This window comes from Lactuca sativa, chromosome 4 (genome assembly GCF_002870075.4).
Source record: "Lactuca sativa cultivar Salinas chromosome 4, Lsat_Salinas_v11, whole genome shotgun sequence".
Lineage (NCBI taxonomy): Eukaryota > Viridiplantae > Streptophyta > Magnoliopsida > Asterales > Asteraceae > Lactuca > Lactuca sativa.
The window spans coordinates 123,731,749-123,754,677 of NC_056626.2; the positions used below are offsets into that span (position 1 = coordinate 123,731,749).

Consider the following 22,929-nt stretch of genomic DNA (forward strand, 5'->3'; position numbering starts at 1 on the left):
CATCCTCATATACTTTGCTTCCCACCTCAAGCAGTTTGTAGAATCCGCCCTAGACACTCTTTTCCGATTCGGTAACGAGAAAATGGGGATGATGTACTCGTCGGTGCTAAAGTGTAACCACAATGAAAGTGTCTTATATCCCTACTCGACTCAGTTTACCCTAATGAGTTCCGAATAAAGCCAACACTCAGCTTAAGTAATTTATTGAGAACAAGTATCAAGGGTTTAAGGAAGAAATAATCAAGTAACTTTTTTGAAAGTGCAAATACCTAATATTTCTTTTGCCTAAACTTTTTATTAAGAAAGATACTCTTTGTTAACTTTGGAAAAAAAATCTTATTGAAATGATGAAATTTCCAACAAAACACACATTTGTGATGGATACTAATGATTTGACGTTAATTGTTTTCATTGATTATACATGAGTTTTGCCATAAAAAACATTTTTAACATTATTTTATATAGTTAACTCAATTGTTGTCTAACAATAAATGTAATAATTTTAATTTTGAAACATGTATTAAATAAATACAACAATTTTTATCTTTTGTAATAAAATTATTTATAATTTTTGGGACACTCGTTTTTCGTTTTTATTATGTAAATATTTTGATGGCTTAACTAAATTAATTAAATATTTTTGAAAATCGAAACCATATCTTATCTAAAAAAATCAAAGAGTTTTACACAAATTGTAAATATTATTTATATTAGTTATTTTTGTAGAAAAAGGAAATATTTTAGTCAACCACCACCATCCGTTTGCAGTTTGCACCAAAGAGTATCCGGATCACACAAGGTTTCTGTAACGATATATCAGCCGTCCGATCAAAACTCGGTTTTATAATACCACCGATCCTTTAAACGCTTCGATCTCACGCAGAAACGCATACGCACACTCTTCTGAAAACCTATCTTTTTCTTTCTCTCGAAACAGCAAAGAGAGAAACGCAACGCAACCATGGCGGCAACTGTAACAAGTGCGTGGGCGAAACCTGGCGCCTGGGCTCTGGACTCCGAGGAACACGAAGACGAGCTTAAACAAGAACAAACCCATGCCAACACCAACGACCGTGCTGCGGCGGCGGCGATGTCTGATTTCCCTGACCTGATGACGGCCGCAGCCACCAAAACGAAGAAGAAGAAGGGACAGGCTTTATCTCTTGGCGAGTTTGTAACTGGGTCGACGAATAAGCCTTCCGGTCAGACTTATCAGGCGGCGAAGGGGTTAACCGCTGAGGACATGATGATGCTTCCTACCGGTCCACGCCAGCGGACTGCTGAGGAATTGGACCGGACTAGGTTAGGCGGTGGGTTTAGATCTTACGGTGGTGATAGGAACAGCGATTCGTCGAATTCGAGATGGGGTTCGGGTAGGGTTAACGGCGGTGGTGGTGATGAGGGTCGTAAATCGACTAGGGAACCTTTGGGTCCTTCACGTGCCGATGAGATTGATGACTGGGGGGCAGCGAAGAAATCAACGATTGGCGGTGGTGGTGGATTTGAGAGAAGGGAGAGAGGAGGAGGAGGAGGAGGCGGGTTTTTTGAGGGCTCGCATTCCCGTGCTGATGAATCGGACAGTTGGGCATCAAACAAGAGCTATACTCCATCAGAAGGGCGAAGGAATGGTGGGGGATTTGACAGGGAGAGAAGAATGGGGTTTGAATCGAGTGGGGACGCTGATACTTCTGATAATTGGGGTAGAAAGAAAGAAGTTGAAACCCGGAGATTCGGTGGTGGTGGTGGTGGTGGGAATGCGTTTGATAGTTTAAGAGATCGCCGAGGTGGTATCGACTCTTCTGATTCAGACACTTGGGGGAAAAAGAGGGAGGAAGTGAGCGGCGGCGGTGGTGGTGGGAGTATGAGTAGACCCAAGCTTAATTTGCAGCCTAGAAAGTTGCCGGTGGGAGACGTTGTTGACACCGTGGGAGCTGTGAAACCAAAAGGTTCAAACCCATTTGGGGATGCACGTCCAAGAGAACAGGTGTTGAAGGAAAAGGGTGAAGACTGGAAGGAGATGGATGAAAAGCTCGAAGCCATGAAAATTAAAGAATTAGGTTCTGGAGATAGAATGAAAAGAGGCATCGGAAGGGCAAGATCCAATGAAGATTCAACTGAGAGGAGCTGGAGAAAGGACCAAACCAATGATGCTCCTCCTCCAAGGTTTGATAATATAATTACTCTACATTAAACATCAACTTACTTTCACTGATTTGTTTATTATAGCATCCTCCTCAAAATCTACCTAATTATAACCATGTCATTCAAATACAAATACAGAGCAAGTTTTACTGATATAATGGGGCAGATTTCATATTGCTGTAATAGAAAAAGTAACAATGGGATGATATAATACACACAATTAATTGAAGTACATTGCACTTAGGCCTTAATCTATTCGTCTTATTTTGTGGTTATGACTTGTTATGTATCTAATATGACTTGTTTATTCTTGTGAGTTGTATTATTACATTTTAAAATCTGTTTATAGCATGACATTTGAGTTGAATTTGTCCCCTTTTGAGGTATTATTGGATACTTAAACATTGGTAATGTTTTTGATTATAAGGTAATGTTTTTAAGCAAGAAGCATTTGTTGGCAGCTTTATGATACACTATTAACAAATGTGGGACATAAAAAGATGTATTTTGGTGTTGTAACTAAAGACTATTGTGTTAATTTGGATATTTCTATAAATGTTGGGTTTTTATCTCTTTAAAACATTATAGATGTGTTTTTATTGCAAACATTCCTTTTGTTATTGTGAAATTACATTGGGAAGAACTCATTTTTTGAAAGAAAGAAGTAAAAAGTGGCAAGAATGATTGGATGCTTTTGCAATTTAATAAATTAAATTGTATATATTATGCCATTGTCTTTATTTTCTTGTTGTTTCCACATACATGAAGTGAAGTAAATGGCAAAATCAGTTGATTGGTTATTAAACTTTTATGGTTCTTTTGATTGGTTGCTTGAACCAAAAAGAAAAATGACCTAATTATTCTTGGGATCTTCTAATTTCTAGGAATTTTGTTTTTCTTGTAATGTAGGGAATAAAGAAACTTTGTATATCAGTTGTCTTTTTGACTTTAACTGTCAACTTGTTTTTGTAATTATAACAATTAATTGTATCTTTTGATTTAATAACCATTTCTTAAAATGAGCTGTGATTGGAATTGGAAGTATGATGTCTAAATGAGAAATTGTAAGCCTTGTTTCCTTTTTCCATTAAATACTGCCTTGGATAAATGAGATTAAAGAATACATATGAGAAAATGAGAGCATACTTGTGGAAATGTAAAAGCAAAAGTAGAATAGGGGGTAATTTTGTAAAAAGATTGTACTTAATGGCATACTTGCATACTGTTTGATGATGTGTTTGTTATGTGTAGTGGTGAGACAGTTGAAAATGGACATACTGAAGAACCTGCAGAAGAAGAAGTAGGAGGAGAAGAAGAAGAAGATGCACAGAAGTGATTTGAGATAAAGAAGAAGAAGAAGAAGAAGATATAATGGCAAGTTTTGTGTTCTATTTTTCCATGTTTTTGTTGCTACTGTTACAAGTTTTGATAGACTTCTTGATGAGTAGAGTGATTTTTGTAGGACTAAATGCATACTTTGTGTTAATTTATTATTGTTACTATGTTTCCTCTTTATAAGTTTTGTTCTTTTTTTTTTTTTTTTTTTAAATTCAGACATGAGTGCATGTATCCACAACTTTATATTTATTAAGAGCAACTATATATTTATATATTTGAGACATCCACAAAGACTTAAACTTTTATGGTGGCATGACAATTTACATGGCATAAGTTTAGTTGAACAACAAGCATTTTATCGTTGATGCCTCTTGGGTCAATTGAATTTTAAGTAGTCATTAGTATAATAGTATGATATTTATTTATGGGTGAAAGATGGATAATGTCCAAATTTGTTACAAAGATTATGAATCTTTAAAACAACACACACACACAAAGAAGGCTCATCCTTTTATATACTACTGCCTCTGTTCTTACTTATTACTTGTCATTCATCTCCTTTTATTTGTTAACTTGTTATTTATTGTGGGCGGTTGAGACTCTAACATTACACCACCCTCCTTTCTCTTTCTATGATGGTTTGTACCTTAGGCTTCAGAGGTTGTATGTCAGCTTGGATACCCCTATATTTCAAAGCTAGCTAGAAAAAGTGGTGCTCTTTTTCTTTATTAACTTAAATAGTAGTTTGTGAATGTGTTGTTTGTGGTGGTAATTGTTTTGTTGCAACTTAAAATGTGGATGGATTGGATAAACATTTACATTGGTGTGGTGGTGACAAGTGTTGTGTTGGTGGTGGGGTCAAGTGTAAGTGCAAGTGATGTGTGTCATGGAGAAACGATGGTGAGTGGGAGGGTGTTTTGTGATCAGTGCAAAGATGGTGAGATTAACCATCTTGATTATCCTCTTGGAGGTGAGTTATACTTACTAAACCAAATCTTGTTTTAGTTAATTTTACTTTTTTTTTTTTTTTTTCTTTTACACTTCCAATTTATAATACTTCTTAAATAAATAATTATTTTTGTTCGATTTTACTTCTACATCTACATAGAAGAATAAAATAGTCATTTGTTGTTATTGAGACACTCTATTTAGGTTTTAAATAAGAAATAGCTTTTCTATACATCATTTATCCCCATAAAAACAAGAAAAAAAACCCTGTAATTTGTTAAGCAACTCAATGATATAAGGACGATTTAACAAAGAAATGGTTAATCTTATAGATTGGTAATAACCTTTTTTTTTTTTTTTTTTCTTTTTTTTTTTCTTTTTAACAAAGCATCATTGTTTTTTTTAAATAACAAAAATATATAACAAATTATTTGTTCTTTTTTACAAAATAGAAAATACCATTAATATAAATAATATAAAAAACTATAAAGATAAATAAGATTGAAAAAATATTTAAGATAATAAAATACACTTTGTAAAGTGAAAGAAAAAAATTAGTGACATCTATAAATAAGAGTAACAAAATTGGCCACTCATATTTTGTTGACTACTAATAGATTTGATGTCATTAACTTTTTCTTTCGCGTTGTAAAATATGATTTTATTATCTTAAATATTTTTATTTTTATCTCATCGTACAAAGATTTGATGATATCCTTGTTGTTTTTTTTTTTTTTTGGTATTTGGAGTTAAGTTTTTTATTTCTTTGATCCTTTTTTAATGCTTGAATGAATCTGTGATTTCCTTCGTGTGTTCTAATACTTTATCTGAGACATCTGAAAAGAGTTAGTTTTGTTAATTTAATCTCTAAGATTTTTTGTTTTGTTTTGAAGTAGTTCCTTTTTCTTTTTGCTTTTGTATAATTTTTTTTCTTTTCCATGTGACGGACTTCAGCTACATCGTCTTCAATGTTGAAGCTTGTTTATGCATCTAATGATGTTGTGTAACTACACTACACGGGCTAGTTTTTCTTCTCTTAGCATGATCCGTATCACCCCCTTTAATTTAGGCTCATCCTTAAGAATTGCACATGCGTGCTCATATCTAAATAGCTTCTTGTATATAGAATAAAACAATTTTCTTGCAACATCCTTTACTTGGTCATCAGACCAATAACTTTTTGTATGTTAATAATTAATCTGATTAAATTCATTAATAGAAGGAATTATTTTGTACCATGCCCCTTGACCTTTTCTTTAACCATTACTCCCAATTGCATCCTCCTTCAATCTAAATAGTTTGATTGGATAATAAATCGACATTTCTAATGAATACTTCCTTATCCATCCAAAACCCCCACCTGAAGATGCTCGGTGGAAAACCGGTTGATTTGAAAAGTAATCACCAACAAGACACCACTGGCTCTCTTCACGATCTCAATGAATATATCATTTTTATGTGGTCGTCAGTTAGAACGTTTTGCTTCATCTTGAGGTTATTTATTTGTAATCAACAACCTTTCATGGGTATGATCTGCCAGTTCATCGATGATGAACTTACTTGTATGATAAGATACTTAATGGTGTCGTTGGACATAGCTAGAAACACTGTATGATTTTTATATGAAGAGAGTGTAATTTTTTATACAAGTAAGTTATGTGTAATGTCTCTAATAGACACTTGATGCAAAAAAGATTAACTTAATAAACTTTGTCGGGTGTTTTTTTTTCTTCCAAAAATATAAAAATGATAAAATTTTCAAATATGTATTTAAAAAAATGATAAAAGATTATGTAACCACAATATTTTGTAATATTTGATAATTTTTTAATTTTGAAAGTTTTGATATCTATTTGCATCTTTTATTAACTTTTTTAAAAAAAAATAATAATAACTTTTGTTTATTAACTCGGTCTACTAATTAAATATAAATATAAAGTCTAAATATAACCTCACATCTAAATCTAATTAGGATATAAACTAAAATAGTAATAAATATAGGGATAAATGTGAAAAGGCTAAAAGAAAATCACAATATTAGCAAAAAATAAACATTTGGAATGACTTTTCAAATAATACGTCTTAGTTTCCGATAGTAAAAAATTCCAAAAGCTTTAAAAATCTAAGGATTTTCTAACATGTGTCCTAAGGGTATACATAAGAACTATTAATTATGGGAAATATTACATAATTAAATGTAAAATGCATTAATTATGAAGAATATTTTCTATAATAAATTTCATATTTTATTATGATAATATTCATCATAATTAATAGTTCAATTACTCTTCTTATGTGTGCCCATAGGAAACATGTTAGAAAATCTCAAAAATTTATTATTAGAAATGCTCTAAGTAAAAAACTATTTAATTTTGTTCATAAAAAATCATTTAAATATTGGTATTTTATGAATATAAAATTTCAATACCTTTCTTTTGATAATATTTTTTAGAACAAAAGTGTTTTAAAAAAATTGTTGATTACCTATTTATGATATTAACATATAAAAATATATAAAAAATACAATTTGTGTAAGTCAAGTTTTAACTCATAGATTTGCTATCAATTAATTGTTTCTTTTATTTTTTAAAGTGTGATTTCATATCTCAAATATATTTTAAATATTATTTAGCTTTACATTTTTTATCAAGAAAACATATGATAAGGGGAAAATGGTCCAAGTTTATAATAATTGTAAAATGCAGTTTAAGACATAATTGACTATTTTGGGCAATCAATGTAAAGAAGAAAAAAAAGTCTATGGACAATTTCTCTTAACAAAATAGTTTAGAGTTTAAGGACTAAATATGGAATTTTTGTATATTGTAGGAGTAAGAGTATTATTGGCTTGCCCGGGTGAGCATGGGCAGTTCACAGTCTTGACAGAAGAAACTACAAACTGGCTTGGGACCTACACAATCAAATTTAGAGGTCCGATGGACATGAGTGGTTGTCGGGCTCAGGTTTCCGGCGACGGCCAGGGCTGTGCTGCAGAAGCCGGCCCTGCTCAGAACTTCAGACTTACGTTTAAGATGTTTGATACTGAAATTTACACGGTAGATACTTTGGTTAGTCAACCTGTCACGCCTTCTCCTTTTTGCCCTCGATACTCACCGCAACCACCACTATTGCCTCCTCCGTTCGACTTTCCTCCTGACTGTCCAGCTCCTGAATTGTCACCATTGCCTCCATTGCCTCCTTTCCCGCCACTGATGGAGCCCCCGTTTCCTCCTCCTCCAGATAACTTTCCACCTGACTATTCGCCGCCGGTGCACCATCCTGAATTGCCTCCACCACGACCGTTGACTCCACGAGTGCGCTGGCTGCCATTGCCTCCGTTGCCTGCACTGCCGCCATTACCTGAATTGCCACCATTGCCTGCACTGCCACCATTTCCTAATATACCTCCATTGTTGCAATTTCCACCGACACTTCCACCGTTACCGGCATTACCACCTTTACCTGCACTACCCCCGTTGCCTGCACTACCTCCGTTACCATCCCTGCCACCGTTTCCTGCACTACCGCCATGGTCTGAACTGCCGCCAGTGCATGAGTCGCCCCCATTGCTGTCCTTGCCTCCGATACAACCACCGACCCCTGAACGACGACCACGGTGGTCTGCAATGCCACCATTGCATGAGCCACCTCCATTTCTTTCCTGGCCACCAACACAACCGTCGGTACCTGAACGAAGGCCACGACGGTCTTCATTGCCGCCATTACAAGAGTCACCTCCATTTATGTCCTTTCCACCGACACAGCCGCCAGTACCTGCACGGCCACGGTGGTCCGTATTGCCACCATTGCTTGAGTTGCCTCCATTGCAGCCCTTGCCTCCACCATTACCACCACTACCTGCATTGCCGCCATTGCCTGAGTTACCTCCGTTGCCTCCCATGCCAGCCAAGCCGTTCTTTGAAGCTTCAGCTTGTTCATACCAGTAAGTTTGATCACACTTAAAGACTAACTTATGCTTCTTGATATCCAAAGGGTGTAATTATTCATTAATTTGTTGAATGATTTTATTTAGAATGTGGATGCTGCCTCAACACAAATGCTATTGGAAAGTGATGAACCCAGACCTAAAAGTAGAACTTGTGTTTGGGCCATTGGCTTCAATAAGATATGGCAGAAACATGACGATATATGAAAGCATGTATGGAAGACGAGATCCTTATCGGACACTTTTAAGGGAAGGAACAACTGCTCTCTTGAATTCTTATAGTAGCATCGTGTTTGCTTATGAACCTCATGATATCGTCCATCGACTAAATTGGGCACTTATGGAAGACACTGTAGAACAAGTTCTTGCAGCCGCTAAACGCTTCATGAAGGCAAACTCTGGAGCAACCGGGAATGTTACATGCAAATTTACAACATGCACATGATCACAAACTTAACGAACTCTATATTGATTCACCCATTGCTTAATCCTATCAACCGTTTTGCTTGCGATGATGAATATGGCTATGATTAGATGATAAACGTTTATTGGGATTGAGAATGGATCATGTATTTTTGGAAGACATTTCTTTTGGCTTTTTAGAATTAAGAGGAAACAACTTGTCTAGTTGTCCAGGGTAATTATACTTAGGTGTTGTGTTTTTTTACTTCATAAATGGGAATATGACTCGATACATATTATTCATGCATACATACATACACTTAAAATATTAAATAATCTTGAACAACTTTAAACAAGAACATAAACAATTACCGGATATTTTGCAGAAAGTGTTTACAAACAACAAATCTAAACAAAGTAAATCATAAGATACACCGATCAAAGAGAATTACACACATAACTCTACACAAGATTGTTAATAAATTTTAGTTTAGGTCTAAGGCTATTAGGGATTTAAGTTAGGTCATTTTTGTATCCTTATTTATATGATATTTAACTCTCACTATTAAATATCAATCAAACAATTCTATTATCTTACATGGTATCGGAGCTCTGTCACACCCCCGAACCAGACGGCAGAAATGTCCGGGGGCGGGTGACTTCATCTTGTAATATCATCACAATGTATATAAATGAATCATAGACAACATCATCACCATACATTCGATAATACAAAATACATGGTTTACATCATTGTATTTGTTCAAAAAAATTACATGCCAAAATATTAAATGTATGATGGAAGCAAAAATACGACAAAAGTCCACATGTTCTTGAAGACCAACCTGCTTAACGAGTCCCTGAGAATACAAGTTATTTTGAAAACGTCAACATATATAATGTTGGTGAGTTCATAAGCGTGTTTGTATGAAAACTTTGTATCATTTTGTAAACAACAGAAAATCCGATATTTCCTGTAAAATGGTTTGTAAGTTTTGTTTCAAATCTTGTATTAGAGCATGCGTGTTCTTTTTTGATAATGTATAAAGAGAGTTCCCAGAAAATTCTATATGCTCTAAAAAAATGTGGTCTTAACCCCAAGACCTGAGAAATGAAAATGTATAGTACGTACTTTGTATCACAAAAAGAGTATATGTATTCCGTAAATTTATTTGTTTATTATTCTCTATGTGAGTTGCTATAACCATGCTTGATATGACTGATATGCCTGTCATGACGTTCTTCAGGCGTCGTGTTCGGTAAAACATTTGTCACCCTAGACTGGCTCGTCTAGCTGTAGCAAACAACTCAGGTGTGGGGGTGTCAATCCCGTATAGATCTATAAACAAATTCTCGCTCTCCCTCCAAGAGACGCTGGTTATAACTACAGGACTTATGATGTACACTAGGTAGGTGTGACAACCCCAAAATCACGGCCAGAAAAGACCGATTTCATTTATGCTTTCTAAAATAATTTCAGAGTAAATCCTTTTGATTTAAAAGTGTTGCGGAATTTGTTCCCAAAACAAAACATGATAAAATAATATTTATCAAAGCATTTCATCAAGAGATGCATTTTCATTATATAATCAAAACTCGGGATGTCATGTTCCGATACAGACCATAAAGCATAAACGATAACATTACAAGCCATTCAACAAATATATACATATACAGACTTGTAAACAAAACAACTCGATGATTCATCCATCTTACACCCTTGTGCCACTTCCTGTAATACAAATAAAACTGAGTGGGTCAGGCTTGGAAGCCTGATGAGCATATAGGGTTTTCAACCCACAATAAATAAATTATATTTAATTTCACCAACTAACAATAACCTGATTACCCATTCCCGTTATCCTCACTTTACGTCCCTAAAACAACTTCTATCTCAAGGGACCTAATCTAGGATTTTCATCGGGACGGACATTACTGCTAAGGGGTTTCCTCAACAATAGATATCCTAAAGGCAACCATGAGGGGGATAGAGTACACCGGTGAACACATTGTTCACAACACCTACAGGTTATGAACCTGCTAGCGTTCCACAGGACTGTCTAGAAAGAGTCTGTGGTCGTTATCCATACTCCGCTGAATAACTAGATCAACAACAACAACAACATCGAGGCCCCTCATCTGTTTATTACACACCAACTATCTACCCATGTTCTACCCAACATATTAGTAGATAAAAATATATATTTTCATACATAGTTTAAAACCTATATAGCATTTTCATTCAATACATATTCCACATAACAGATGAGGCACACCCACATAACACGTATTTCATAGAAAATAAATCAGATCTATGAGATAGAAGAGAATGAATATACATTCACACATATAACAACAAAATTATACACATAACACGTATTTCGTATAAAATACTTCATAATTATGCGTTAGAAGAAAGTAACTACACACTCACTTGATCAGAAGATGATCGGACATCACTACGGCTTGTAGAAGTAGTATTCTTCGACAGATCTGGAAGATCTTCACAAAAACCGGACTCCTCGCGGGCAGAGCTTCGGCTCAGGAATCTTACTTCTCGGGATCTTCAGGACCTCGGGACTTGCTTCGGGGCTCGGGAATGATACCGGGGCTTCGGGATAATTCTTGCACGAAAAACAATGCAAAAACGCGAGAAAAAGGGAAGAAATGAGCAATGAAATCGGTTGCCCTCGACCTCCTTTTATAGGGGCTGGAAGGTCGAATTACGCTGGGCGTAACTTGAGATTACGCTGGGCGTAATGACGATAAGATCGCTGACTCCCCCCCTTCGGATAATATCGGAATATATATATAAATAAAATATCGAAAATATTTAATAAACTTGAAAAATTCATATCTTCCTCATACGAACTCCGTTTTCGACGTTCTTTATATCCACGCGTAGGTGAGACTATGATCTACAATTTTCATTTAGACTCCATTGGCTAATTTTGATTTATTTTTATTATTTATTTTTAGTAGGCCGGGACAGGAAAATTCCGTTATAAATTCATAACTTCTTCATCCGACGTCCGTTTTCGCCTATCTTTTTATCGTTTTACTCCTATTAACGAGACCTTCGATTCTCATTTAGATTGTTTCGGCTAAAAACCGCTCGATCTCAAATCGAGTATCCGGGCTGCATACTGCTAAGTGGAAACTTTGAAAAATCATAACTTTCTCATACGAAGTCAAATTTGGGCGTTCTTTTTATGCACGCTCTCGGTTTAACGTACTCTACGAATTTCGTTTAGATCACTAAGGCTAAATATTGCTCTAATGTAAATTTCACTTTTTACATCATTCAGCGTTGTCGGTTCTGTCGCGAAACTTCGACAGGTCATAACTTCTTCGTTATAACTCGGATTTCGGCATTCTTTTTATCTTCGGAATCCTTGTTTCGACCACTACATCTTTACGCAAAGATATTGGGATTATCCCACACTTCAAATTTGACGCTTATTTTATTCTTAATTCATTAAATTATAATAATTAAGAAAATAAACACATAATTCATATAATTCACATAATTCACATAATACTCAAATATTTCATCATTAATTACTTCAAAAAGAGTTACAAGGGTTAACCTAGACTATTACATCAATGATAATGCCTAGCCTGGAAACGCGGGCGTTACAATTCTCTACACCTTAGAATGATTCCGTCCCCGGAATCACACATCAACAAACAAATGCGGATAGCGACCCATCATGTCACTCTCCGTCTCCCAGGTGAGATTCGGCCCATTCGTGTGTTTCCATCGGACAAGCACCAACTCGACCATCTTGTGTCGCAACTTCTTAGTCTTTCGGTCAACAATTGCCTCTGGTTCTTCAATCAACCTTTTGTTCTCATCGATTCTCAACTCCGAAAGTGGAATCATGTCGGGAACTTCCCCCGTGAACTTCCTCAAATAACACACATGAAAAGTGTTATGAATTCCATTAAGTTCTTCTGGTAGTTCGAGCTTGTAAGCTTGGTTCCCAATCCTCTGAAGAACTTTAAACGGTCCAATAAACCTTGGACTTAGTTTTCCCCTTTTACCAAATCTTATAATTCCCTTCCACGACGAGACTTTAAGCAAAACCGAATCCCCAACTTCAAAAGTCATCGGTCTTCGCTTTTTGTCAGCATAGCTCTTTTGACGATCCTGAGCTGCTAACATTCTTTCCCTAATTATTTTCAACTTTTCAGCAGTTTGATGAACCATCTCCGGTCCCATAAACTGCTTTTCCCCAGCCTCAAGCCAACAAGACGGCGTACGACACTTCTGTTCATACAAAGCTTGGTAAGGTGCCATCTTAATGCTCGAGTGGAAACTATTATTGTAGGAAAATTCTACCAAAGGTAAATGTTCATCCCAGTTACCTAGGAATTCTAGATTACATGCTCTCAGCATATCTTCAAGCGTTTGTATCGTTCGTTCGCTCTAACCATCAGTCTGCGGATGGTAAGCTGTACTTAAACACAACTTGGTACCCAATTCCTCTTGTAGACTTTTCCAAAACCTCGAGGTGAAACGGCTATCATGATCCGACACAATCGTTAACGGAACACCGTGAAGCCTCACAATTTCCTTCACGTAAGAATTTGCAAGCTTCTCCATAGACCATTTCTCCTTGGCTGCTATGAAATGCACACTCTTAGTGAATCGATCAACGACCACCCAAATCATGTCGTGACTATTCTTTGTTCTGGGCAGTTTAGTGACAAAATCCATAGCAATGTCTTCCCACTTACCCATAGGCACAGGCAATGGTTCTAAACTCCCGTACGGTTTCTGATGTTGTGTCTTTACTCTCGCACAAGTCACACACTCAGCCACATACTTTGCAACATCAAGCTTCATCGTCGGCCACCAGTAGTAGGGTTTTAGGTCCCTATACATTTTAGTGCTACCGGGATGCATCGAGTACATGGTTTTGTGAGCTTCTTCCATCAGAAGATCTCTGACTCCTCCTGTCTTAGGTATCCAAATCCGATCTTGGAACACATTCAGTCCATGACTGTTTACACCGAACACCAACGTTTTGCCCAAACGTTCCTCCTTTCGATCATTCTTTTCAGAAGCTTCCTCTTGAGCTTTCTTTGTAATTTCCACAATGGTCGAGACAACTTCAATTCTCAACGCTCTTGGCCTTTTCCTTTCAAGATTGACTTTCCGACTGAGAGCATCAGCAACAACATTAGCCTTACCGGGGTGGTAAAGTATCTCGTAGTCGTAGTCTTTAAGTAATTCTAGCCAGCGTTGTTGCCTCATATTCAATTCCTTCTGACCAAAGAGATATTGGAGACTCTTATGATCAGTGAAAAGTTTGCACTTTGTGCCATAGAGGTAATGCCTCCATATCTTCAGAGCGAAAACTACCGCTGCCAACTCCAAATCATGAGTTGGGTAGTTCTTTTCATGCTCTTTCAGCTGTCAAGATGTATATGCTATCACCTTTTCTCTTTGGGTCAAAACACAACCCAATCCAACCCCAGACACATCGCTATAAACAGCGAAGTCTTCAACTCCATCGGGTAGAGAAAGTATCGGTGCCTCGCATAGTTTCTTCTTTAGCTTCTCGAATGCTTTTTTATTCTTATCATTCCAAGCATAAGTAACTCCTTTGTGGGTCAAAGCTGTCAACGGAGTAGCGATCGAAGAAAAGCCTTGGATAAACCTTCGATAATATCCCGATAATCCCAAAAAGCTTCGGATCTCCGTGGGACTTTTCGGTTGTTCCCATTTCATCACAACTTCGATCTTCGCTAGATCAACCATTATCCCTTCTTGGTTGACCACGTGACCCAAGAATTGGACTTCACGAATCCAAAAATCACATTTGGAGAACTTAGCATACAACTTCTCCTTCTTCAAGACTTCTAACACTTCTCGCAAGTGTCTGCCATGCTCCTCTTGGCTTTTCGAATAAATTAGAATGTCATCTATGAACACTATCACAGATTTATCTAGGAACGGATTACAAACTCTGTTCATTAAATCCATGAATGCTGCTGGAGCATTGGTTAGTCCAAACGACATAACTAAAAACTCGTAGTGTCCATATCAGGTTCTGAATGCAGTCTTCTCTATATCCTGCTCTCTTACTTTCAGCTGATGATATCCTGACCTTAGTTCGATCTTTGAAAAATAACATGAACCTTGTAGTTGATCGAACAGGTCATCAATCCTCGGCAACGGATATCTATTCTTTATTGTTGCCTTATTCAACTCTCGGTAATCAATGCACATTCTCATACTTCCATCTTTCTTCTTCACAAATAACACCGGAGCTCCCCAGGGTGATGAACTAGGTCTATTGAAACCTTTTTCCAATAACTCCTGAAGTTGCATCATCAACTCCTTCATCTCCGTCGGTGCTAATCGATAAGGTGCTTTTGCTATTGGCGTCGTTCCTGGTAACAAGTCTATTCTGAACTCCACTTGTCTATCAGGTGGTAATCCAGGAAGATCTTCAGGAAATACTTCTGGATAATCACACACAACAGGAATATTTTGCATCACCTTCTTTTCCTTCTTAGCATTGATCACGAATGCTAAGTATGATGTACACCCCTTGGTCAAACATTTTCTGGCTTTCATTAGAGAAATGATTCCAGAATTTACTATGCGTTTATCTCCATACACCATAAACGATTCCTTCCCAGGCGGGTTCACTTTCACTATTTTCTTCTTGCATAAAATTTCAGCATCATTGGCGCTAAGCCAATCCATTCCAAGCACGATGTCGAAACCATTAAGTTCGATAGGCAATAATTTCTCGTGGAACTTATTCCCACTCAGATCAATTAAGATGTTTTTCATACGATGGCTAACAGGTACAAACTTGCCACTAGCAACTTCGACTAATAAGGCATTATCTAGTCTAACAACAGGTAAATCTAGTTTTCTACCAAATTCATGCGATATAAAGGAGTAGTTGGCTCCAGAATCAAATAAAATTTGGGCAGGCAATGTGTTTACGAGAAAGGTACCTGAAGCGACATCAGCTTCATCTTTAGCAGCTTCCAGTGTCATCTGGAATGCTCTCACCTTTGGCTTTGGCAGAATGTTGGGTCTAGCTGCCTCCTTCTTCTTCGGGCAGTCCCTCGACATGTGTCCCTCCTCACCACAACCATAGAAAACCTTCTTAGAGAGACTGCATTCATTTGCATAGTGCCCTGGCTTTCCACATTTGTAGCATGTGGCCGCTACCTCACATTTTCCATGATGCTTCTTCTTACATTTGTCGCACCATTTCGCTTCGCCTCCACTTCCCCTCGAACCAGACTTCGAGAACTTGTTTTTCTTATTGGACCCTGAAGTTCCATCGAACTTCCTCTTTTCACCAACTTCTATCCTTTCTAGACCCTTTTCCTTCTGCTGGGCCTCCACATTCTTAGCTGCACGAACAACCGTTTTCAGAGTAGTTGCCATCTTGACTGTCGGACCAAAGTCAACAGGCAGTCCATTAGCAAACCTCTCAATCTTGGAGAGTTCCGTTGGCACTAGGTACGGAAATAAATTCATTTTCTCAGTGAATGCAGTAGCATAGTCATCTATGCTCATCCTCCCCTTCTTCAAGTTTTGGAACTCATTGTTCAGATCAATCAGATCTATCTCTGAACAATACTGCACCCTTAGTTGTTCCAAGAACTCCTCTCATGACATTTTCAGGGCTTCCCCTCGTGGCATAGTATCTGCCAACAACTTCCACCAACTCAATACTCCAGTCTTTAGTTGTCTAACTGCAAAGACAGTCCTCTGTTTGTTGCTACAGTCGCAACTTTCAAATACCATCTCCATTTCGGAGATCCAATCCATTATCTCAACAGGCTTTGGGTTCCCAGAAAGACTTGGCGGCTTGGCGCCCAAGAAGTTCTTGTACATTCGCCCATCCTTATTGTTTCTCCTTTCCGGATCGTTCCTTCATTCTCCTTGAGTCCCAACTTGAATCATAATGCGACTATTGTCCCTTCCTCCGATTGCTCGGGAATCAATTCGGGTTCCTCAATAGGTATGATAGGTTCATCCCTATTATCATGCAACATCTGTCGCATCTCATCCCTTTGTTCGGCTAACATAGCCCGAATCATGGCTTGCACCCCAACCATTGTTATTGGTTCTGGTGCTGCTGCTACAACGGGTATTTGCTCAATCACTGGCGGTTGATTCCTGTTTTCATCCGCGTTTCCAACGCCACTCCTTGTTCTCACCATTTTTGATCTACACACCGAATAAGGTGAAATTTAGATCTTCATTCACGATAGATTTCAAATCATCCTTATCACTCCGAAATGATTACATGCTAGTTCTAATATCATATACATACGCTTAGAATCCTAAACACATAAACCTTCAGATCCGGTTGGTAACAAACCGTAGATCCGAACAAATAATATCATATATGGCAACATATAACATTTAGCACATAAAAGCATTTTAGGCAAATTTCCTAAAAATAAACTAGTGCTCGTGTCTAAAATCCAACAGACACACATCTCAAAATTCCACTTAGCATTCTAAGTTTAAGTCTAGAGATCCTACAAATTCCTAGTTCGCTTAAACTAATGCTTTGATACCAACTGTGACATCCCCAAAATCATGGCCAGGAAAGACCGATTTCATTTATGCTTTTTAAAATAATTTCAGAGTAAATCCTTTTGATTTAAAAGTGTTGCGGAATTTGTTCCCAAAACAAAACATGATAAAATAATATTTATCAAAGCATTTCATCAAGAGATGCATTTTCATTATATAATCAAAACTCGGGATGTCATGTTCCGATACAGACCATAAAGCATAAACGATAACATTACAAGTCATTCAACAAATATATACATATACAGACTTGTAAACAAAACAACTCGATGATTCATCTATCTTACGCCCTTGCGCCACTTCCTGTAATACAAATAAAACTGAGTGGGTCAGGTTTGGAAGCCTGATGAGCATATAGGGTTTTCAACCCACAATAAATAAATTATATTTAATTTCACCAACTAACAATAACCCAATTACCCATTCCCGTTATCCTCACTTTACGTCCCTAAAACAACTTCTATCTCAAGGGACCTAATCTAGGATTTTCATCAGGACGGACATTACTGCTAAGGGGTTTCCTCAACAATAGATATCCTAAAGGCAACCATGAGGGGGATAGAGTACCCGGTGAACACATTGTTCACAACACCTACAGGTTATGAACCTGCTAGCGTTCCACAGGACTGTCTAGAAAGAGTCTGTGGTCGTTATCCATACTCCGCTGAATAGCTAGATCAACAACAACAACAACATCGAGGCCTCTCATCTGGTTATTACACACCAACTATCTACCCATGTTTTACCCAACATATTAGTAGATAAAAATATATATTTTCATACATAGTTTAAAACCTGTATAGCATTTTCATTCAATACATATTCCACATAACAGATGAGGCACACCCACATTGTCACACCCCAAAACCGATAACGGCGGAATACGTTTCGGAGTGGAGGACGTCATGTACAGTATCATCACAATTGCATAATAGTAAAAACAAGAAACATACAACCATTGCATTACATAGTGAGTTTAATTACAAGTGTGTTTTATAATGTTTAACAATCACCAAAAGTATTACAAAAATAAGAGATGGATCTTGTATGCTCCACCTTCTCCAAAATGTTGCACCTGTACCTGTCTATCTTTGACCTGAGGATACAAGTTATTTTGAAAACGAATATCAACATAAAGCTGGTGAGTTCATAAGAGTTTAGTGTGAGTTTTTGTATAAAAAGCATTAGAACCAATAGTATGAAAAGCTGTAATTTACATTCATAAGTAGTAGAAAAACCTAGAAAATCCTATATTTTCTAGAAATACTTTGTAAGTGAAAACCTTTAAGAAACATGTAATTTTCATCATTGAAGAAAACATTCATTGTAACAGTATAATAGTGGGTTTCCAATAAGTAATGCAATATGGTAAGTTATGCCTGAAATCAATAATAGTGGTGCAAACTTTCTATAGTGTTAGATACTTGATTACTTCGGGATTTTAACTTAACTCTTAGTTAGTATTTTAGTGTGGTGATAGTGTATTTCTTGTATGTTACCGATAGTGTGAGTAATAGAGGACCCCATGACCTTCCCGGTCATGCACAATGTAGTGAAGTAGTGGCATCCCTGGACCTGTACGGCTCGGACTGAGGTTAACAGTCGGGATGTAATAGCGTCTGCCCCGTATAGATCTATACATATAGCGTTGTCTTCCTGCCAGAAGACTTTGGGCGTAGTGCGTAGCGAATAAAGTATCTCGTAGTGGGTTAGTGTGTTATCTCTTGATTAGTGCTTTCTCTTGTATTATAGCGTAGTAGTCTTTTGTATACTCGTAGTATGTTCTCGTATTAGTATATAGTATCATTATAGAGTGTATTATAGAGTAGTAGCTTTAGCGAGTAATAGTGGCCTTAACTATACCTATTATAGTTAACTTAGTGCGTATGATTCTTGTCAATTTAGTGGTTTAAACATCGAATGAATTGAAAATACTCGTATCCAACACTAATATATATGATATATAACTAAGAAATCAACGACAGTCGGACGGATAACAACTACCCTAAGCCCACAATCAAACAAGAACAGGAAATAAGGCGAGCTATCGGTCCTAAGTCCTTCAAGCCTTATTTATATAAATATATTGGTGTGGTTACATTTTATAAGGAATTTATTTAATAAAAATCTTGTCAAAAGGGAATATTTAGAAAATTGATCTTTTATCCGAAATGGTTTTGAAAACGAAAATCCTTTTTATAAAGCATAGTGGTAAATCACATGTGATTTGAACTACGGATAGTGAATCACATGTGATTAATTTCCGTAACATGAATAAATGACTTGTATGAATTTCCATAAACATGTATAATTGAATTGTATCCCACCCTAAAACATATAAAACATTTGAAAGGTTCATTAAGGGGTATGAACTCACCTGAAATCACGTAAATCGGGTAAATCGGGTGAAAGTGTCGGTTGAGCGTTTTGTACCAAATAATGACTTGTGCACCTTTTAGGACCCTAATGTCATATGAAATATGTATTTTACAAGAAATTAATCATTTTATGCTTTTCATTAAAGTATTTAGGCATTCTAGCATTGATTCGGGGTTTTAGGGCCTAGAAGGGGTTCCCGGGAGTGGTACAAGGCCAAGAGGGGTTTGCGGGGGAGTCCATGAGTTCACTCCCTTGGAGTTTACAGCCCAAAGGCCACTCCTTGGGAGTTTACGGCCGTAAGCCCCCTAGGCTTGGCCGTAAACTCATCTATTCCTCCAAAATTACAAGTTAAGGCCTTATTTCACTTCCCTAATTTACTAGCAAGTGTCTTGGACTAATTTGGAGGGTTTAAACCCTCATTTTGTGGCATTTTGGGGAGTTTACGGTCCAGGCTTGTGCTTGGGCCGTAAACTCCATTTAATCCTTCAAAATGGATGTTTTAAATGGTCCAAAACACTTCCCTACACCTTAGATAAATTTTTGAAGACCTTAGGTGGAGTTTTGGGGACATTTTGGCATAATTATTGGGTGTTTACGGCCCAAGCTTAGACTTGGCCATAAACTCCTCTTTTTGTCTCTAACTGGTGTTGCTTAATGGCCTTAAACATTTCCTAGGGTCATAGTTAAATTCCTACATGCTCTAGATGAGTTTTTGGGACTTTTATCAAGGGTTTTTGGGTGTTTACGGCCTAAGCATAAGCTTGGGCCGTAAACTCCTTTTTAGGCTTCAAAATCTTAAGTTTTCATGTCCAAACTCACCTAGGTAAATCCCTTAATTAGTACACAAGCTTAAAGGAAGGAAAAATGTGGTTTTTGGCAAGGTTTTAGGTGTTTACGGCCTAAGGGGCTTCCTAGGCCGTAAACTCCCTTTAATCCTCTAAATCCTATGATTTTTGGCCTCTAAATGCTATGGACTATGATTAGAACAAGATAGGGAAGAAACCCTTACGTTTAGGAGCCGGAATTCGCGGTTTTGGAGTCGGGTTCGGGTCTAGAGAGAGAAAGTAGTGAGAGAGAGTGAATGAGTGGTAAAAGAGTGTTCAAATGGTGTTCACTCTCATTTCATATGCCTCGGGTATTGCACCCGATACACGGCTACCCGATGCTAAAGGTTAACGGGGTTGAAACTTTTTACCCGGGTGAAGTGGTTGAAAAGTAATATAACTCTATTTAGTTAAACGAGGTTAACACTTACAAGTTATAATTACTTATGATAATGTCAGGACATATAAATAACTAGATATTTGTTTATTGACGACTCCAAACATCACGAAAAACAATAAATATAACGACGAATTCCGTTAGTGCAGACGGGATTTGTAACGGCAGTAAATTTTGGGTTGTCACATCATCCCCCCGTTAAGGGAATTTCGTCCCGAAATTTAGGATTCATACACATAAGAATTACAATACTACTAAGCGAAGAGGTGGGGATATTTGAGTTTCATTTGGTCTTCGCGCTCCCAAGTGAATTCCGGTCCCCGCTTGGCGTTCCACCGAACTTTCACAATTGGGATGCGGCTTTGTTTCGTTCGTTTTACTTCCCGATCCATAATCTCCGCAGGCTCTTCCACGAAGTTGAGGCTCTCATTGACCTCGATTTCGTCGAGGGGGATCACGAGAGTCTCGTCAGATAGACATTTCTTCAAGTTTGAGACGTGGAAGGTAGGATGTATGTTACTCAGCTCGTGGGGTAAGTTGAGTTTATAAGCTACGGGGCCGATTTTGGCGAGAATCTCGAAAGGCCCTATGTACCTTGGGTTTAGCTTTCCATGCTTTCCGAAGCGTATCATGCCCTTCCAGGGTGAGACCTTCAAAAGGACTCGGTCTCCCACCTGGAATTCCAAGGGTTTTCTTCGTTTGTCGGCGTAGCTTTTCTGTCGATCCCTAGCGGCTTTTAGTCGTTCACGTATTTGTACAATCTTCTCAGTCGTCTCTCGAATGATCTCCGGACCAGTGAGGGCGCTGTCAGGAACTCGTCCTTTAGCTAACTGAGTGTCACCCACCTCAGCCCAGCACAGAGGGGATCTGCACTTCCAGCCGTAGAGGGCTTCGAATGGAGATGCCTTGATGCTCGTATGATAACTATTGTTGTAGGAAAACTCCACGAGAGGCAAGTGTGTATCCCACGATTTCCCGAAGTCGATCACACAAGCTCGCAACATATCTTCTAAGGTTTGGATCGTCCTCTCACTTTGTCCGTCGGTATGCGGATGGTAGGCTGTACTCATGTCCAGCCTCGTCCCTAGTGCCTTTTGCAATGATTGCCAAAACCTAGAGGTGAATCTACTATCTCTGTCTGAGATAATAGATATAGGGACGCCATGCAGTCACACTATTTCTTTTATGTATGTTCTTGTGAGTTTCTCCATCTTGTCCGTTTCTTTGATGGGTAGGAAGTGTGTGGACTTGGTCAACCTGTCAACGATGACCCAAATGGTATCTAATCCACCCGCTGTCTTGGGCAGTTTGGTTATAAAGTCCATTGTGATCCGCTCCCACTTCCATTCCGGTATCTCAGGTTGTTGGAGGAGTCCTGATGGCTTTTGATATTCGACCTTGACCTTCGCGCAAGTAAGGCACTTACTCACAAAGGTAGCGATCTCCGCTTTCATGTTCGGCCACCAATATAGCCTTTTGAGATCCAGATACATCTTATTTGATCCTGGGTGGACGGAGTAGCGAGTGTTGTGTGCTTCCCCCATGACCAAGTCTCTGAAACCTCCATGGCGTGGAGTCCAGATTCGGTCCATGAAGTAGTAGGCTCCGTCACTCTTAACCTCCAAATTTTTATCCATTCCGCGCAGGGATTCTCCCGTCACGTTCTCAGGCTTTAAGGCTTCCACCTGAGCCTCTTTGATCTGTGCGGATAGATGCGAATGGATAGTCATCGTCAACGACTTGGTCCTTCGACCAGAATACTCCTTTCTACTCAGGGCGTTTGCTACTACGTTGGCCTTCTCCGGGTGATATCTAATTTCACAGTCGTAATCGTTAAGTAGCTCGACCCATCGACGCTGCCTCATATTGAGTTCTTTTTGGTTCAGTATGTGTTGGAGGCTTTTATGATCAGTGTACACCATGCTCTTCGTCCCATATAAGTAGTGTCTCCAGATTTTTAGTG

The 22,929-nt window shown here is 37.9% G+C and overlaps 2 protein-coding genes across 2 annotated transcripts; both read left to right on the forward strand.

Annotated features, from left to right (window-relative positions):
* The first annotated feature begins 860 nt into the window (after positions 1-860).
* Positions 861-3,660, forward strand: LOC111877914 (eukaryotic translation initiation factor 4B3). The gene is made up of 2 exons (XM_023874417.3): positions 861-2,163; positions 3,394-3,660. The coding sequence occupies exons 1-2, from the start codon at positions 962-964 to the stop codon at positions 3,476-3,478; spliced, it is 1,287 nt and encodes a 428-aa protein (XP_023730185.1). The 5' UTR covers positions 861-961; the 3' UTR covers positions 3,479-3,660.
* A 3,773-nt stretch (positions 3,661-7,433) lies between these two features.
* Positions 7,434-9,041, forward strand: LOC111877890 (vegetative cell wall protein gp1). Its single transcript, XM_023874394.2, has 2 exons — positions 7,434-8,371; positions 8,462-9,041. Exons 1-2 carry the CDS (start codon positions 7,461-7,463, stop codon positions 8,817-8,819), a joined length of 1,269 nt encoding a protein of 422 aa, XP_023730162.2. The 5' UTR covers positions 7,434-7,460; the 3' UTR covers positions 8,820-9,041.
* Positions 9,042-22,929: the final 13,888 nt, after the last annotated feature.

What these genes read in the sequence shown, in the direction of transcription:
- LOC111877914 (XM_023874417.3), top strand. Translation starts at nt 962, where the DNA reads ATGGCGGCAACTGTAACAAGTGCGTGGGCGAAACCTGGCGCCTGGGCT. An exon ending in AATGATGCTCCTCCTCCAAG is followed by an intron (nt 2,164 to 3,393) that starts GTTTGATAATAT and finishes TGTTATGTGTAG; the next exon opens with TGGTGAGACAGTTGAAAATG.
- LOC111877890 (XM_023874394.2), top strand. Translation starts at nt 7,461, where the DNA reads ATGTTTGATACTGAAATTTACACGGTAGATACTTTGGTTAGTCAACCT. An exon ending in GCTTCAGCTTGTTCATACCA is followed by an intron (nt 8,372 to 8,461) that starts GTAAGTTTGATC and finishes GATTTTATTTAG; the next exon opens with AATGTGGATGCTGCCTCAAC.